This window comes from Oncorhynchus nerka, linkage group LG20 (genome assembly GCF_034236695.1).
Source record: "Oncorhynchus nerka isolate Pitt River linkage group LG20, Oner_Uvic_2.0, whole genome shotgun sequence".
Lineage (NCBI taxonomy): Eukaryota > Metazoa > Chordata > Actinopteri > Salmoniformes > Salmonidae > Oncorhynchus > Oncorhynchus nerka.
In genome coordinates, this window is record NC_088415.1 from 30,143,584 (window position 1) to 30,161,945 (window position 18,362).

The 18,362-nt window shown below is 44.9% G+C and overlaps 2 protein-coding genes across 3 annotated transcripts in view; one reads left to right on the forward strand and one right to left on the reverse strand.

The window, feature by feature from the left end:
* Positions 1-10,050, forward strand: fam131c (family with sequence similarity 131 member C). The gene is made up of 6 exons (XM_029622001.2): positions 1-317; positions 5,353-5,408; positions 6,507-6,597; positions 7,484-7,666; positions 9,102-9,200; positions 9,401-10,050. Exons 1-6 carry the CDS (start codon positions 287-289, stop codon positions 9,673-9,675), a joined length of 735 nt encoding a protein of 244 aa, XP_029477861.1. The 5' UTR covers positions 1-286; the 3' UTR covers positions 9,676-10,050.
* The window catches only part of clcnk (chloride channel K), a 19,024-nt gene continuing 10,515 nt past the window's right edge, over positions 9,854-18,362 (reverse strand). The window contains exons 14-19 of one of the 2 annotated variants that reach the window (XM_029621998.2): positions 17,906-18,122; positions 17,435-17,568; positions 16,788-16,858; positions 16,577-16,657; positions 16,350-16,436; positions 9,854-11,482 (exon numbers count right to left, since the gene is read on the reverse strand). In XM_029621998.2, coding sequence (XP_029477858.1) covers positions 11,444-11,482; positions 16,350-16,436; positions 16,577-16,657; positions 16,788-16,858; positions 17,435-17,568; positions 17,906-18,122 — 629 coding nt within the window. In that variant the 3' untranslated portion in view covers positions 9,854-11,443. Of the gene's footprint in view, positions 11,483-16,349; positions 16,437-16,576; positions 16,658-16,747; positions 16,859-17,434; positions 17,569-17,905; positions 18,123-18,362 lie in introns of those variants that run through there. The other variant, XM_029621999.2, reaches the window with a different exon arrangement.

Sequence of the window (18,362 nt, forward strand, 5' to 3'; positions counted from 1 at the left end):
TTCACACTCTCCTCTCTCTCTATCTCTCTCTCTCTCTCTTTCTCTCACTGTCTCATTCTTTCTCCTCTCCAGTACGAGAGATGACAGGCAATGATTTGGCATACCGCAAGAAATAGACCTGGCGTATCATCCCTCTTTAGTTTACTTTGTTCTCGCTGCCCCTCAGCTTCTTCCTGGACCAGTCGTCATATTTGGTTTGTTTCTCTCTCTCTCTCTCGCTCTCCCCTTATCCCCACATCTCCCTGACATGATGGTAAACCGATAACTGACCGGCCGTCTCGTCACCATGGGTGCCTGCCTATGCAAAGGTCGCAAAGGTCAGTGCCTCTGTATGTTTGTCCCTCTGTGTGTCCGTCAGTCCCCCCTTCTGTCTATCCTCTCTGTCCAGTGATCTGTGTTGATTTATCTGTGCTGACTTGATATAAGAGAAAGGGGGATACCTCGTCAGCTGTACAACTGAATGTATTCAACTGAAATGTGTCTTCCGCATTTAACCCAACCCCTCTGATACCTAACCTTTGTTGGGAACGTCACAGTACAAATGTAACTTTTTAGGAGATCAACAGCACTTTGAAAAGGAAATACAGATGACTTTCTCCACATTTTGTTCCGTTAACGACTTATTCTAAAATTGATTAAAAAAAACAATATCCTCAGCAATTTCTACACAATAACTCATAATGACAAAGCGAAAACACGTTTTTAGAAATGTTTGCAAATTTATTACAAATAAATACAGAAAAACCTTATTAACAGAAGTACTCCATTGCTATGAGACTCAAAATTGAGCTCAGGTGCATCCTGTTTCCATTGATCATCCTTGAGATGTTTCTACAACTTGATTGGAGTCCACCTCTGGTAAATTAAAATGATTGGACATGATTTGGAAATACACACATCTGTCTATATAAGGTCCCACAGTTGACAATGCATGTCAGAGCAAAAACCAAGCCATGGGGTTCGAAGAAATTGTCCGTAGAGCCCAGAGACAGGACTCTGTGGAGCACAGATCTGGGGAAGGGTACCAAAACATGTCCGCAGCATTGAAGGTCCCCTAGAACACAGTGGCCTCCATCATTCTTAAATGGTAGAAAATTGGGAAAACCAACATTCTTCCTGGAGCTGGTTGTCCAGCCAAACTGATCAATCGGGGGAGAAGGGCTTTGGTCAGGGAGGTGACCAAGAAGCCAATAGAACCTGAAGCCAATAGAAAATCTTTGGAGGGAGCTGAAAGTCCGTATTGCCCAGCGACAGCCCCGAAACCTGAAGGATCTGGAGAAGGTCTGTATGGAGGAGTGGGCCAAAATCCCTGCTGCAATGTGTGCAAACCTGGTCAAGAATGACAGAAAACGTATGATCTCTGTAATTGCAAACAAAGGTTTCTGTACCAAATATTAAGTTCTGCTTTTCTGATGTATCAAATACTTATGTCATGCAATAAAATGCTAATTAATTACTTAAAAAATCATACAATGTGATTTTCTGGATTTTTGTTTTAGATTCCGTCTCTTACAGTTGAAGTGTACCTATGATAAAAATTATAGACCTCTACACGCTTTAAGTAGAAGAACCTGCAAAATCGGCAGTGTATCAAATACTTGTTCTCCCCACTGTATATATATATATATATATATATATATATATATATATATATATACAGTGGGGCAAAAAAGTATTTAGTCAGCCACCAATTGTGCATGTTCTCCCACTTAAAAAGATGAGAGGCCTGTAATTTTCATCATAGGTACACTTCAACTATGACAGACAAAATGAGAAAATTATTTGCAAATTATGGTGGAAAATAAGTATTTGGTCACCTACAAACAAGCAAGATTTCTGGTTCCCACAGACCTGTAACTTCTTCTTTAAGAGGCTCGTCTGTCCTCCACCCATTACCTGTATTAATGGCACCTGTTTGAACTTGTTATCAGTATAAAAGACACCTGTCCACAACCTCAAACAGTCACACTCCAAACTCCACTATGGCCAAGACCAAAGAGCTGTCAAAGGACACCAGAAACAAAATTGTAGACCTGCAACAGGCTGGGAAGACTGAATCTGCAATAGGTAAGCAGCTTGGTTTGAAGAAATCAACTGTGGGAGCAATTATTAGGAAATGGAAGACAAGACCACTGATAATCTCCCTTTATCTGGGGCTCCACGCAAGATCTCACCCCGTGGGGTCAAAATGATCACAAGAACGGTGAGCAAAAATCCCAGAACCACACGGGGGGACCTAGTGAATGACCTGCAGAGAGCTGGGACCAAAGTAACAAAGCCTACCATCAGTAACACACTACGCCGCCAGGGACTCAAATCCTGCAGTGCCAGACGTGTCTCCCTGCTTAAGCCAGTACATGTCTAGGCCCGTCTGAAGTTTGCTAGAGAGCATTTAGATGATCCAGAAGAAGATTGGGAGAATGTCATATGGTCAGATGAAACCAAAATAGAACTTTTTGGTAAAAACTCAACTCGTCGTGTTTGGAGGACAAAGAATGCTGAGTTGCATCCAAAGAACACCATACCTACTGTGAAGCATGGGGGTGGAAACATCATGCTTTGGGGATGTTTTTCTGCAAAGGGACCAGGACGACTGATTCGTGTAAAGGAAAGAATGAATGGGGCCATGTATCGTGAGATTTTGAGTGAAAACCTCCTTCCATCAGCAAGGGCATTGAAGATGAAACGTGGCTGGGTCTTTCAGCATGACAATGATCCCAAACACAACGCCCGGGCAATGAAGGAGTGGCTTCGTAAGAAGCATTTCAAGGTCCTGGAGTGGCATAGCCAGTCTCCAGATCTCAACCCCATAGAAAATCTTTGGAGGGAGTTGAAAGTCTGTGTTGCCCAGCAACAGCCCCAAAACATCACTGCTCTAGAGGATAAGGATGGGCCAAAATACCAAAATATGCATGGAGGAATGGGCCAAAATACCAGCAACAGTGTGTGAAAACCTTGTGAAGACTTACAAAAAACGTTTGACCTCTGTCATTGCCAACAAAGGGTATATAACAAAGTATTGAGATAAACTTTTGTTATTGACCAAATACTTATTTTCCACCATAATTTGCAAATTAATTAATTAAAATCCTACAATGTGATTTCCTTGATTTTTTCCCCTCATTTTGTCTGTCATAGTTGAAGTGAACCTATGATGAAAATTACAGGCCTCTCTCATCTTTTTAAGTGGGAGAACCTGCACAATTGGTGGCTGACTAAATACTTTTTTGCCCCACTGTATATATAAACTCCAGTCATGCTTTTTGCTTTATCAAAGGCCTTCTCAAAGTCAGCAATGAATACCAGGCCTGGTTTCCCAGATTTTTCATTGTGTTCTATTGTTTCAGGTACTTGTCTTATATTACCTCCAATGTATCGTCCATGTAAAAAACCTGTCTGATTAGAATGAATAATATCCGACAATACCTTTTTAATTCTATGTGCTAAGCATTTTGCATCACGACACTGAAGTGTAAGAGGCCTCCAATTGTTTAGGTATGTTAAAGAGTCCCGCTTCGGTAATACAACATACAACTGCAAGCACAGATACAAGACCCTCACAGAAGACTGCAAAACAGAAATTCCAAGTAATGTTCAAGAAAAATATATGGGAGACTGAGGTTGTCTAACGGGTTGATTGTCACAGTACTAGTAATTACTGTGTAATATTTTCAAGGTTAAAATGTGTACATTCTTTAAAATAATTCATCCACCTAGTCAATCCTTTGAGGTAATTGGAATTTGTGTTTTTCATAGGTGAAAGTAAACTACATTTTTGGTGTTTTCTTTGTAAATGTTTGAATTATGGTAGTATCCATGAACATATGTAAAACCTAAATCTAGGTCAAGCCCTGTAGTAACTAGCATCTTAATTAGGGATGGGTGATTGTCACATGGAATATGGGGGTTGGTTGTCATTATCGACTGTGTGTCTTTTTTGCAGTATGTGTGTGTGTGTGTGTTTGCATCTGTATGTGTGCGTGTGCATGTGTGTGTTTGTGTACTCTAGGGGGCATCTTGAGGGGACATCTACAGCAGTGGAGGCTGCAGAGGGGAGGAAGGCTCATAATAATGCCTGGATTGGAACAAATGGAATGGCATCAAACACATGGAAACTATGTGTTATATGTATTTGATACCGTTCCACTGATACCACTCCAGCCATTACCACAAGCCCGTTCTCCCCAATTAAGGTGCCGCCTACCTCCTGTGATCTACTGTCCAAAATGTTTTATTGTCTCATACACCGGATAGGTGGAGTGGAACATGTTGTTATACAGGATGAGTCACAGTAGCACGTCACCCATGGAGCAAATTAGGGTTAAGTGCCTTGCTCAAGGGAACATCGAAAGATTTTTGACCTAGTCGGCTCGGGGATTCAAACCAGTGACCTGGCCCAATACTCTAACCGCTAGGCTACCGGCTGCCCTCCCCATTTGCCCACAGACACTTTTCACTTTCCATTACTAGTGGGGGATGCAATTTGACCCCACAAGGACAACAGACTTGTGAATTGGCTTCAAAGTGTAAACAGCTCCTTATAGAGCGTGATAGAGCCTATCTGCCTTTTATGGATGGATGCGGGATAGATTTGTAAATCTTTGATCCAGCTGGGAGTGATTTGTTTATGCGTGTGTGTTCGTGACTGAAGTAAATTGATTGGGATCACTCTCCTTCTGCTGCTCCCATGTTCCATAGCAACAGCCAATTGTCTTGACAACAACTCCTGGGGGATCCCCAATGTATATGTATGTATGTATGTATGTATGTATGTGTGTATGTGTGTATGTGTGTGTGTGTGTGTGTGTGTGTGTGTGTGTGTGTGTGTGTGTGTGTGTGTGTGTGTGTGTGTGTGTGTGTGTGTGTGTGTGTGTGTGTGTGTGTGTGTGTGTGTGTGTGTGTGTGGCGCGTACGTGTGTGTACCTCATCTGATTACACAGACCCCAGAGATAAGACTTGGACCGTATTAATTCATGTCCCTTGTAGATCTCATCAAGATAAATTAACCAACACAGAGGGACCATGTTAAAGATTAACATTGTGCCAAGTGGGTATAGCTAAATGACTGCATGTAGATTCAGCGTGGCTACCTCATCCTCTTCACAGGTACTCTACATGCACACACGTCACAGATAACTGCTGAGGGGAGGAGGGCTCATAATAATGGCTGGAACCGAGCAAACGGAATGGCATCAAACACATGGAAACCGTATTTAATGAATTGGATACCAATCCACTCATCCAGCCATTAACATAAGACCGTCCTCCCCAAGTAAGGTGCCACCAACCCTCCTTTGACACACGCACGCACGCACACAAACACATAACACCAGTGTGTTTGATTCCCTACAGAGCTCCAGAGTGCTCCCCAGCATCCCATGGAGTTGCTGCAATCCCAGCCTGTCAAGGTCTGTTCTCACAACACTGTTTAACAAAACAACATTGTTATTCCCAGACTATTTTCTGATTGCCATTATTTAACTACTGAAAGTTGAAAGATTGTTCAAGTCTAACATAGAATATCACCATAGAAAACGTCCCAATATTGCTTTTAAAAAAGCATTCAGAATTTACTCTAGTCAAAGCCCCAGTATCTGTCCAATGTCTAGTCGTGTCTAGTCATTGAATATCCATGAGTATTGATGTGTCTATTCCTCATTTTATATTTTAGTTGAGTTTTTGTTGCAACAATTTAATTGGATCTCACTCACTTTTACGTGTTAGCGGGAGTGCAGGTTAAGATCGTTAACTGTCACTTGTTTTCCTCATTATCACCTCTTCCTCTGGGATCTGTGTAGCTTGGGTGTCTGTGTGCATGTGCGCGTGTGTTTGTGTGTGTACTTCAGTGGAGGCTGCTGAGGGGTGGACGGCTCACAATAATGGCTGGAATGGAGCAAATGGAATGGCATCAAACCATATGTTTGACGTATTTGATACCATTCCACCTATACCGCTCCAGCCATTACCACGAGCCTATCCTCCCCAATTGAGGTGCCACCAACCTCCTGTGGTGTACTTGTATGTATGCCTGTGTGTGCGTGCATGCCTGTGGGTGTTTGTGTGTGTGCACGCATGTGTCTGTCCTTGTCGGTGTCTGTGTCTATTTGAGTGCACAGATGTAGGATCTTAATTTGACCACCCTGTTGTTGCAGGAAATGTCCTGCATAGCAGAAAATGCAAACTTATAGTCTATTCAAGGTTAAAAAAAGTTGTAATTTCCACTTTAAAATGTCAGACTTGATTTGCCCTAACAAAAAATGTATTCGCCCCTACAAAAATGTAAATGAATTGTAATCCACACTATAATTCACATTTCCTGTTGCTGCAGGATTATTTTCCTGCTGTGAGAAACTGGTCAAATTAAGATCCTACACCTGTAAGTATATTTGAGTGCATTTGTGTATTTCTATATGTGTGTATGTTCTAGTATGAGTGTGTGTACCTTATGCATTTGTGTGAGTGCCTAAAGTTGCCCTGGTGTATTGTGTTGTGTTGTGTGTGTGCAGGGCGGCCACGCTCCATCTAACGGCAATATGTCAGAGAAGAAGAGCAGCAGTAGTTATGACATTGGGGAGTTGGCCACTTCGTCCCTGATGGGTGAGACATGCTCAGATTGACTTCTGTTTATGATGTTCTCAAGCTCTGTTTAGTTTTCATTATGAATCGTTCATTTGAGACGGAAAAGCCAGCCAGTCTCTCTGGGAGATTTGCTAATGTAATTTCACTCGCCCCATGTGTCATATCTCTATCTCCATGCATGCACACGCACACACTCACAGACACACTCGCTCTCTGCTTCCCTAGTCTCTTCTCCCTTTGTTCTAAACTCCTTTACCCTTCCATCTGTTTATTTTTGCTTCACCTCTTCAGAATCTCCAGCTGGAAGGTAATCATTGTGACTAATGTGTTCTGGCTTTCTGAACTTTTTCTCCAGAGAGAGCCCCCTTTAATCTTTTATAATCATAATATATGAATATATTCAATAAATAGAGTGCTGAGGGGCTACTGTAACTGCTGAAAGGTTCATAGATTTTCCCTCTAATGAAGACTGCCTTCTTTGAGAAAAGGCAGAAAATTGCTTTGTCAAAAGGCTCTCTTAACTGATGAGAATTCAATCAATAGTTTTTGCACGATCACCAGGGTCAGGTAGAATTTGAAGACGTATTGTATCATATTTAGGTTACTGGTAACATTCCCTCCCTTTGTAACCTTAATGTAGTAACTTCAGTCTTGTGCTGTGAAAAACATTTACAGTCTCCATGGCTTCGGTCTTCGTTTCACCTTCATTATTACTCTTCTTGAAATGCTCTCCCATTCTCCCCTACATGCCCTTTCCATTTTTACATCTTTCCTCTCCCTCTTTTCCGTCCCATCAAGCCTTTCCACCTTTCCTACTTATGTCATTTCCACCATTCCCTTCCCTGTTTCTCTCCCTCCTTTTTTCCCAAATACCCTTTCACCTCTCTCCCTCTCTCTAACTCAGGACTGGTGGCGATGATCAAGGAGCACATCACCAAGCCAACGGCCATGGCCCAGGGGCGTGTTGCACACCTCATAGAGTGGAATGGCTGGGGGGGCGGGTGTGAAAGAGGCGGCGACTTGCAGGAAGATGAGCAGCTCTATTCCCACCTGACCGACGAGATCAAGGAGGCCCGCTTCGCTGCAGGTTAGCAGAGAGGAAACAAAGCCTTGGGTATGTCCCAAATGGCACCATACTCCCTATATACTACCCTGGTCAAAAGAAGTGCACTATATAGGGAACACAACCCTTACATTTCAAGCTTCTGCCTCTAACCTTAGGGAACTCTTTTCTACCTTTTCCTCCCTCCTTAATCCTTCTCTTTCTACCCTCTCTCCAGAGCAGAGAAAATAATCCCTGCCCATCTTCCAAAAACATTTGAAACCCTAGCTCTTCAATGAGTATCTTAAATAATCCCAATTTACATTTTTTCCTAATAGCACTCACTTTGATGATAGCTACTATATTGAGGAAAAATTTACTTATTATGACTGAAATAAGTGGTTGTCCCACCTAGCTATCTTAACCTCTACAGGATCGGTGCCACCCCACTGCTGGACGGTTGCGCTAACGTAGGCTAATGTGATTAGCATGAGGTTGTAAGTAACAAGAACATTTCCCAGGACATAGACATACCTGATATGGGCAGAAAGCTTAAATTCTGGTTAATCTAATTGCACTGTCCAATTTACAGTAGATATTACTGTGCAATAATACCATGCAATTGTTTGAGGAGAGTGCACAGTTATGAACTTGAAAATGTAGTAATAAACCAATTATGCACATTTGGGCAGTCTTGATATATTATTTTGAACAGAAATGCAATGGTTCATTGAATCGGTCTAAAACTTTGCACATACACTGCTACCATCTAGTGGCCAGAATCTGAATTGCGCATAACTTGGAATATTACATTTAGGCCTTTCTCTTGCATTTCAAAGATGATGGAGCAAAGAAAAACAATAAAACACATGTTTTTTCTTTGTATTATCTTTTACCAGATCTAATGTGTTATATTCTTCTACATTCATTTCACATTTTCACAAACTTCATAGTGTTTCCTTTCAAATGGTATCAAGAATATTCATATCCTTGCTTCAGGTCCTGAGCTACAGGCGGTTAGATTTGGGTATGTCATTTTAGGCGAAAATGTCAAAAAAGGGCCCGATCCTTTTAAGATGAATACACTAACGATATGTCGCTCTGGATAAGAGCGCCTGCTAAATGACTGAAATGTAAACGTAAAATTTAAAACCAGAGGTAGGCCAGTGTCTCTTGTTCCTGGTTCACTTTGTCACTGATGCAGGGGCGCAACTTTGGTTTTAGAAGTGGAGGGGGCATATATAGATTGTTTTTTTTATCCTATCGGATGAACACTCCAAACAGGCTATCCGACCACTCAGAGGCGTCCGCATGGTCCTAAAGCACACCGCAGCTTTGTTTTCCTATCACACTCCAATGATAAAACTGGGGGACAGTTTTACCCCCGTCCCCAGTGAATATTGCGTTCCTGCACTGATGAGGGATGGAGCCGGTAAGCCAGCGGGCGGTCTTCTTACCCATATGTCCCTTGGTTTCTCAGGAGTAGCAGAGCAATTTGCCTTGGCTGAAACGGCCATGAATGTCTGGTCGATGTACGAAGGTCCAGAACAGGTATCCTCCAGCTTAGACCCACAGCAAGGTACTGACCATTCACTGACCAGTTCCACATCAAAATAATCCTTGTCAAATGTGGAGGCTTCTTGTATTTAGTTAAATACCATTTCTAACCCATCTTTCCACTTCTTTGTTTCACTAACTGTTTTAGCCCATGTTGTCATGTTCTCTCATATAATAACCCCTGAATGATAAATTCTGTATTGTCAACTTCCTGTCCCCCAGACAGCCACTTCGTGTCTAACTTTCTGTTAGACGTTGGCAGCGTTGGGCTCCCACAGCAGCTGTACAGTATCCACACAAAGGACAACAACAGCTACGATGCTGGCTACCTGGGGCCTCCACACCCCGTCTTTTCTGTTTCCCCCATATCTCCCCCCTCTCAGCCAGACAGTGAGCGGCACCCCCCAGAGGACGGGAGGACTGGGGCTTCAGAGGCCACCACCGTTCAACACGTAGACAGCAGCTCCCTATACGAGGATGAGGTTTTTTACAACTAGCAGAACAGAAGAGAAGACACTGTTTGGGGGACACTTCCATCCCCACCTTTAAAAATGGAGATGAAACAGAAGCACTAATTTTAGACCGGTGACTGATCAAAATTCATGTAATCTAAAACACAAAATGAGGAACAGTTCTCAGAAAGGAGAGGAATAATCCCACCGCAAGGAATTGGGATGTAGACATATCTGAGTGAGACTTTTTTATTTTCAGTTGAAATGTACAGGTTTTAGACACAGATACGGTGTACGCAGAACCACCTGTAGCCTTTGAGAAACTTTTTTGAATGTACAACATTGTAAATTGTCAAATCATGTGAACCATGGAATTGTACATAGGAAAATACATCAGTCAAGAATAACTATTCTTCTTTGTGTATATATTGTGTGCATTGTACCATAATACGTTCAATTATGTGACACGTATGGTGGAGTTGCTCATTCACATTGCAGTTTTTGATTGAATCCAATTTAAATTAAATGGACTGAAAAGATAGATAATCAGAAAAAATTGCCACAATGAAATGTCAAGCTTGAATTAGCATTACACTCCAGAATGTCTCCACTCAGGGTCTTCCTATAGCTCTCTGAGACAGGAGAGAGGGAGAGAGAGTAGGGTGGCAGACATAATGTGTGTACCCAATTATCTGAGTCCCCATCTATGATTAGACATTATTCACACTTGTCTGCTAGGGAGAGAGGGAAGAGGGAGCAGAAGGAAGGATCCAAGGAAAAGAGAGAGTGAGAGAGAAAGAGAGAGAGACAGGGAGATAAAGGGAGACTAGAATATTACCGTTATCTCGCCCCTTGTTCTTTCAATAGACATTTACACAATGCTGTAGTACACATTGGGTCTGTGCTTTTGTTCCCCTGTTGCAGCCCTACAAAGTCCAATTGCGGAGATGGCAGAGGTGTAACTGTGTTAGAGCTGTCAAATCGCTGAGCAGCTGCTTGTGGGGTCATTGTCACTAAGCCAGACCCGTCCCACTCGCGTTAGAAGTTCAGAATGAGAAAGTGTAGGCTATATATCAAATTGAAAATCATTAAACAAAATAATAAGGATTCCTATCAGCCTAATTGAGGTGTAGATTACATCTCACATTCCAGTGTTCGAACAGGTAAACAAGGCTGCATGGGATTTCTCTTAATGCGACTCCATTTAGCCAATGGCAATGTCCGCTTTAGGTATAATGCCGGAAGCCGCTTGTGGATGTGATAGCTCTAACAGTTTCACCTGCGACACCGCCAAAACAACCACTATGTGTGTGTCGGCTACCGTGGATCTCATAGAATCTAGCCCTAAATCAGACCTGTACAACAACAATGGGTCCTTCTGCTCAAAGTGAAAAAGGACTGAAGGGAGAAAATTGCTGGGAGCAACAGATAAGTAAATAATGTCCTGAAGCAGAAGAGAAGTTGTTTGCGGCATCACAGAATCCACTATTGGTTGAAGTTGCTCTAACTCACAATAAGGCATAAGAGCACATGCAATATCCTGATAAATAACACACTAAGGCTAAGGGATGTTCTTGAGCACGATGTGTAATTACTTTGAATATCACAGTGTCCTTAGAGATATCTCTGGGTCAGTAAACAAGATAGTCCAAAATCGCAAGGGAGTTACATCTCCTCCAGCAGAACATAACATTGGTGATTAGCAAAAAGCTTATCATTACAAAATGAAGACAAAGTATCATTATTAGCATTATGAGAATCATTATTATTTGGCGTAGTTAGGGATAGGTCCTTGTTGGGAGTAAATAATAGCTTAGAGGTCATCAACCAAATCTGCCATCATTCTCTTCATCTGTGAGAAAGATAGAACAAGAGATAGTGAGAGAGAGAGAGGGGAGGGGAGGGGGGGACAAGAATGAGAGCTGATGGAGATGTACTGTATATCTATTAGTATGGCTGTGTATGGAAAAAACATACAGTACCAGTCAAATGTTTGGACACACCTACTCATTCAAGGGTTTTTGATATTTAAAAAAAAAACTATTTTCTACATTGTAGAATAATAGTGAAGACATCAAAACGATGAAATATATTTTACATTCTTCAATGTAGCCACACTTTGCCTTGATGACAGCTTTGCACACTTGGCATTCTCTCAACAAGCTAGTAGTCAGGTAGTCACCTGGAATTTCAATTAACAGGTGTGCCTTGTTAAAAGTTCATTTGTGGGATTTCTTTCCTTAGTGCGTTTGAGACAATCAGTTGTGTTGTGACAAGGTAGGGGTGGGTACACAGAAGATAGCCCTATTTGGTAAAATACCAAGTCCATATTATGGCAAGAACAGCTCAAATAAGCAAAGAGTAATGACAGTCCATCATTACTTTAAGACATGAAGGTCAGTCAGTTGCTTCGTGGTCTTATGGAAGGGTTCCAGACCTTGGCTGAACGCCATGACCAAGTGTTGAACACATTGCTGGAGCAATTCTGCGAGTTGTCTGTTAGGCAACGTACCATGACGGTAACCTCCCAGCCCCTCAGTAACCTGGCTGTTAACAGCGCCGCCTACCTGGTCACCCCGGTTTCCCGGGAACCCCGCTTACCTCCCCCGGAACACTTTGATGGAGAGTTGGGCACCTGTCTGGCATTTCTCGCTCAGTGTACCCTCATCATCAAGCTGCTGCCCTCCTCCTTTCCCTCGGACCGCTCTAAGATAGCGTACCTCAACACGCTGATATCCGGAAGGGCTCTTGCGTGGTCTACGGCAGGCAAGAGGAGTTCGATGCTCCATTGTCCGTGACAGAGGCTGCCCGGAAGTTACTCCGGCAAGACTCCCGCAGTATGACAGACTATGCAGTGAATTTCCGCACGTTGGCAGCTGAGAGTGCCTGGAACCCGGAAGCGCTGTTTCACATGTTCCTGCACGGAGTATTGGAGGAAGTAAAGGACGAGCATGCAGCCCGGGATCTACCGACGGATCTCAACTCGCTCATCGCCTTGACCATTCAGATCGATTGGCGATTACGGGAACGAAGGGAGGAGAGGAGATTTGATTTCACTCGCCCGTCCAAGGATTCCACCTTGCCCGAGTTCCCCCGAGAGTCTCCGAAGACTGCCAATTCACCTCTTCCCGAGCCTATGCAACTAGGCAGAGCTAGGCTGTCTCCAGCTGAATGGCTATACAGGCTTCACACTAAGAGTTGCCTGTTTTGCGGGACTACTGGTCATTTTGTCTCCACCTGTCCACTAAAAGACCAGGCTCACCTGTAGGAGTGAGTACTCTGGCAGGCAATATGGAGAACTTTTCCTCTCCCCTTACTCGCACCCCTTTTCATGCCATTTTGCTGTGGGAGAACCAGTCGAAATCTCTGGGGCCGATGAGAGCTGGTCTGCTGGTGCCATCATGGGCTGGAGCCCGTTCTGCCATGCCCATTGCCTGAAGTCAGCGCAGCCTGCCCCAGAATGTCTTCCTGGTGGCTCGGAAGTTGCCCCGGACCTCTTTGCCATTACCGTGGAGTACCAGGACCTCCTGGAGGTGTTCAGTAAGGCCCGGGACACTTCGCTTCCGCCACACCGACTATATGACTGCGGGATTGACCTTCTCCCAGAAACCACTCCGCCCCAGGGACAACTGTACTTTCTGTCGGGTCCAGAGACCCAGGCGACAGAGACCTACATTAAGGACTCCCTAGCTGCAGGGTTCATCCGTCCTTCTGCCTCCGTTGCCGGCGCAGGGTTCTTCTTGTGGAGAAGAAGTACAAAACCCTGTGCCCGTGCATTGACTACCGGGGTCTCAACGACATCACAGTGAAGAACCGCTACCCCTCATCTCCTCTGCCTTTGAGCTGCTCCAGGGGGCCACCGTATTCTCCAAGCTGGACCTACAGAACGCCTAACACCTGGTGCAGATACAGGAAGGGGACGAGTGGAAGACTGCCTTCAACACAATAAGTGGTCACTACGAGTATTTGGTCATGCCATTTGGCCCCTGCTCTGTTCCAGGCTCTGATTAATGATATTCTCTACGGCATGTTGAATCGGTTCATCTTTGTCTACCTCAATGACATCCTCGTCTTCTCCAGCTCCGCCCAAGAACACGTGCTCCACGTCCGACAGGTTCTCCAACGCCTCCTGGAGAACAAGCTTTTTGTAAAAGCAGAGAAATGTGAATTCCATCCCTCTCCCATCCCCTTTCTGGGTTACATCATAGCTGCAGAGAGTGTACAGATGGATCCTGGAAAAGTGAGAGCGGTGGTGGACTGGACCCAGGCTACATCCAGCGTGCAGCTGCAATGTTTCCTGGGATTTGTCAACTTTTATCACCGCTTTATGCAGGGTCACAGCACCCTGGCCTCCTCCCTGTCTGCCCTCACCTCTCCCAAGGTTCCGTTCACGTGGTCCCCAGCTGCTGACCGGGCATTCAGCTTCACCACAGCTCCCATCTTGGTTTATCCTGACCCATCCGGCCGATGCTTCGGATATTGGAGTGGGGGCTGTCCTGTCCCAGTGTCCTGCCCTGGACCTTAAATTACATCCCTGCGCCTTCTTCTCCTTCTTGTGTTGGAGGAGTGGAGGCATTGGCTGGAGGGGGCGGAACATCCGTTCATTGTGTGGACCGACCACAAGAACCTGGAATATCTCTGCACCGCCAAGCGCCTCAATTACAGGCAAGCTCCCGGCTTCAACCCCAGAACCCGAGACCATCCTTCTCACCTCATGCCTGGTGACGGCACTCAGCTGGGGAATAGGGAAGCAGGTTGTGAGGTGCAGCATTCGCAACTGAACCCCAGTGGGGACCCAGATAACCGGATGTTTGTTCATGACGAGGTCCGCTCCTCGGTCCTGGAGTGGGCCCACTCCTGAAGACTTGCCTGCCACCCAGGCTCCAGGTGGACACTGGCCTTTGTGTGACAGCACTTTTGGTGGCATACCATGATTCCTGATGTCTTCTCGTTCGTCGCCGCATGCACGATCTGTGCACAGAACAAGACTCCTCGGCAAGCTCCGGCTGGTCTCCTTCAACCTCTGCCTGTCCCTCACGGTCCCTGGTCTCACATATCCCTGGACTTTGTCACAGGTCTCCCCCCGTCTGATGTCTACACCACCATCCTGACTGTAGTGGATCGGTTTTCCTAAGCCGTCCACTTCATTCCTCTCCCCAAGCTACCCTTTGCCAAAGAGACGTCACAGATCATGGTGCAGCACGTCTCTCGGATCCATGGACTGCCAGTGGACGTGGTCTCCGACCGGGGTCCTCAGTTCTCGTCCTGGTTCTGGAAGGTGTTCTGCACACTCATTGGGTCGTCAGCCAGCTTGTCCTCCGGGTTCCATCCCCAGTCCAACGGCCAGTCGGAGCGAGCCAACCAAGACCTGGAGACAACTCTGCGCTATCCTGGTCTCCGCCAACCTCACCACCTGGAACCAGCAGCTAGTGTGTGTTGAATACACCCGCAACACCCTTCCTTGCTCTGCCAAGGGTCTATCGCCCTCTCAGTGTTCCCTGTGGTATCAGTCCCCGCTCTTTCCTGAGCAGGAGGAAGAGGTCGGGCATACCTTTGGCCCAGATGTTTGTCCACCACTGTCGTCGTACCTGGAAGAGATCCTGGTCGGCCCTCCTCAAGACTACCTCCAGGTATCGACGACAAGCGCATCGCCACTGTACCCGGCTCCCCGGTATAGTCTCGGGCAGAAGGTATGGCTGTCCACCCAGGATCTTCCCCTCTGGGTGGAATCCTGCAAAGTCTCCCCCCGGTTTATCTGCCCTTTCCCCATCTACAAGGTCAACAGTCCCTCTGCTGTTCATTCTCTGTTGCCCCATACCCTCCGTATACATCCCACTTTTCATGTTTCCAGAATTAAACTCATGTTTTACAGCCCTTTGTCTCCTGTTTCCATTCTGGACCTTTTGCAACCTATCTGCATTACTGACCTCTGCCTGTTGTTTTTCCTGCCCCTGCACTAGTCATACACTTTTGTTACTTTGACACTGTCTGCATCTGGGTCTTACCTGAAATGTGATAGCCACAGGAAAGGAAGACCCAGAGTTACCTCTGCTGCAGAGGATAAGTTCATTAGAGTTACCAGCCTCAGAAATTGCAGCCCAAATAAATGCTTCAAAGAGTTCAAGTAACAGACACATCCATACATCAACTATTCAGAGGAGACTGCATGAATCAGGCCTTCAAAAGGACAATGACCCAACACACCTCCAGGTTGTGTAGGTGCTATTTGGCCAAAAATGAGAGTGATGGAGTGCTGCATCGGAAGACCTGGCCTCCACAATCCTCCGACCTCAAACAAATTAAGATGGTTTGGGATGAGTTGGACCGCAGAGTGAAGGAAAAGCAGTCAACAAATTCTCAGCATGTTGTGGGAACTCCTTCAAGACTGTTGGAAAAACATTCCAGGTGAAGCTGGTTGAGAGAAGGCAAAGGGTGGCTACTTGAAGAATCTAAAATGTTCAATATATTTTGATTTGTTTAACACTTTTTTGGTTACTACAAGATTCCATGTGTTTTTTCATCGTTTTGATGTCTTCACTATTATTCTACAATGTAGAAAATAGTAAAATAAAGAAAAACCCTTGGATGAGTAGGTATTTCCAAACTTTGGTACTGTATGTCTCATATAATGTGTAGCTGTCTCCATTCCTCTAAGTAGGAGTGGTAATGTCTATGTGTGTGTGTGCATGCGTGGGTGCATGTCAGGAAGCACTCGTCACCTCTGGCCATGTGACAACACCAGATAGCCTCCCCCTTTCAGTCACAAACAAGCTCTCGCCACACAGCACACTGAGGACGCCATGAGCCTGACACAAGTGAGAGAGAAGAATTCACTGACAGATGAAACTGACACACGTCCAGCTGAGACAGAGGCTGGCCTTATATTGACACCATACACCTACACAGATGTGCCCCTGACAAGTGAGTGTCTCCTCAAACTCCTCACCTCCTGGACAGTGGTATCAGGAGAGAGCTGGACAGAAACAGGCCGAATAGAACACATATCCACCAACTGTTTCTTCAATACCTGATAAATAAAGTAATGGTATGTCATGTTTAAAAACAGAATGTGACATCTTGTCAATGTCAAAACACCTAATAAGAGTGATAGACTCACATAGCATTCCTTCGTTTCCTGGTTGAATCAATCCACTGACCTTATTGTGGTTGTGGCATAGAAATGTCTGCAGGTCCGATCTGTTAATTGATCCCAGCAGAATCCGTGAGTCTTCAAACCAAGAGCGAAGCATAGGACAGGGACGAACACAATTAGTTATACAATACTGCAGTGTTATTAACTGCAGTATTGTGTAGCTATGAGAAAAACAATACTCATTCAAATGAATACATACAAATGCCTCCAACTTATTTAATTGCTGTCATACATCTCACCTGACCTGATGGACCTTTTCTCACTTATTTCTTAATTCCCCATCTCCTATCACAGCACTGTCATATCAAACTGAGACAGTAAAAGCTTTTACATAGTTCATAATTTCTATCTCATGCCCATAGCAACATGGCGACTGCCAGTTGACGTATAAGTGATAGTTGGGTTGCCATTAACTATTGTGGAATAATGTCACAGGGACCCCGACCATATGTAGGACAAAAAACCTTCAAACTAGGTTTAATTAAATGTTGTAAGTCTGTCCCAGTAAACAAGGCAAGGGAGGGCAGGGCAGCTGTCGTTTTGCCATCAGAACCCCCCATGCGACAAACCGCTGTTCTATCACCATCAGGTGGACAGGGGCTTGCCGCTATGCTAATTATCTCTACTAGGTTTTGAAGTGGGTACACTCACCCAGTGTGTCAACCACAGGGATTTGTGTCTGGCTGCAGGTGTTGAGAACCTGCTGAACCTCCGTTGGCCCAGCTGTCCTCTCAAGCACTGGACCTCCAGGACCCAGGACCTTCCCTATTGGGACAGAGGAGAGCCTGGGGGAAACAGAAGATCTCTCATGTCAATAACTGGGGTATTTAGTTTGATTCACTTATGAAATGCAGCTGTAGTCCAATAATTTAAGGAGGAGCCATTAATATGTGTGGGTGGCTGTAAAATGTTTGAGCGGTTTGAAAACGTGTCTCTTTGATAAAATCTTTGGTTTTCGCATACACTTTCTTCAGTGCTTGCTGTTGCTACTGAGCTAAAACATTTTGTTGACAGAAAGTTGTGTTAAAAAATATGTCATCTTTGAATAACCAAAATAAAATCTTTAGGGAATGTTATGATAATGTTCTGTGCTAGCTGGGTAATGTGTCCTGTGTGACTCACCTTGGGCAGACCTTGAGCAGGGAGGGTAAGTGCGGGAGCTTCTTGCTGATGGAGAGGGCATCATAGAAGGATGGCCGCTGCCCAGAGCGTGCCAGGGCATTGGCCACCAGTGTGGCGAGGAGAATGGGTGCGGCGTGAGTGGACTGGCCGGTCAGCTCCAGAGCCAGGAGAGCAGGGGACAGCGTGTGTGTGACCGCTCCTGAGAATGCTGCTGCACCTTAGATGATACAGCATGGACAATACAGTATAGCTCATTGCCCATGCTTTAAAGGATGGAACCTTATGTCATCCATGTTCCTATCTCTATTTGATAGGTATGCTGAACACCCCAAATTCTTAATTTAGATCAAACAAATTAGAACTTAGCCCAGTCTGTTTGTCCTCTCTGGCCAAATCCTTATGGAATTGTCATGGCAAACATGTTTGGAGTTACAACAGATGCATGTAAGAGTTGGCA

Excerpts from the sequence above, each read along its gene's own strand:
- fam131c (XM_029622001.2), top strand. The coding sequence starts at position 287 with ATGGGTGCCTGCCTATGCAAAGGTCGCAAAG. Across the intron at positions 5,409-6,506 it reads TGCAATCCCAGCCTGTCAAG|GGCGGCCACGCTCCATCTAA; the intron begins GTCTGTTCTCAC and ends GTGTGTGTGCAG. Across the intron at positions 9,201-9,400 it reads CAGCTTAGACCCACAGCAAG|ACAGCCACTTCGTGTCTAAC; the intron begins GTACTGACCATT and ends CCTGTCCCCCAG.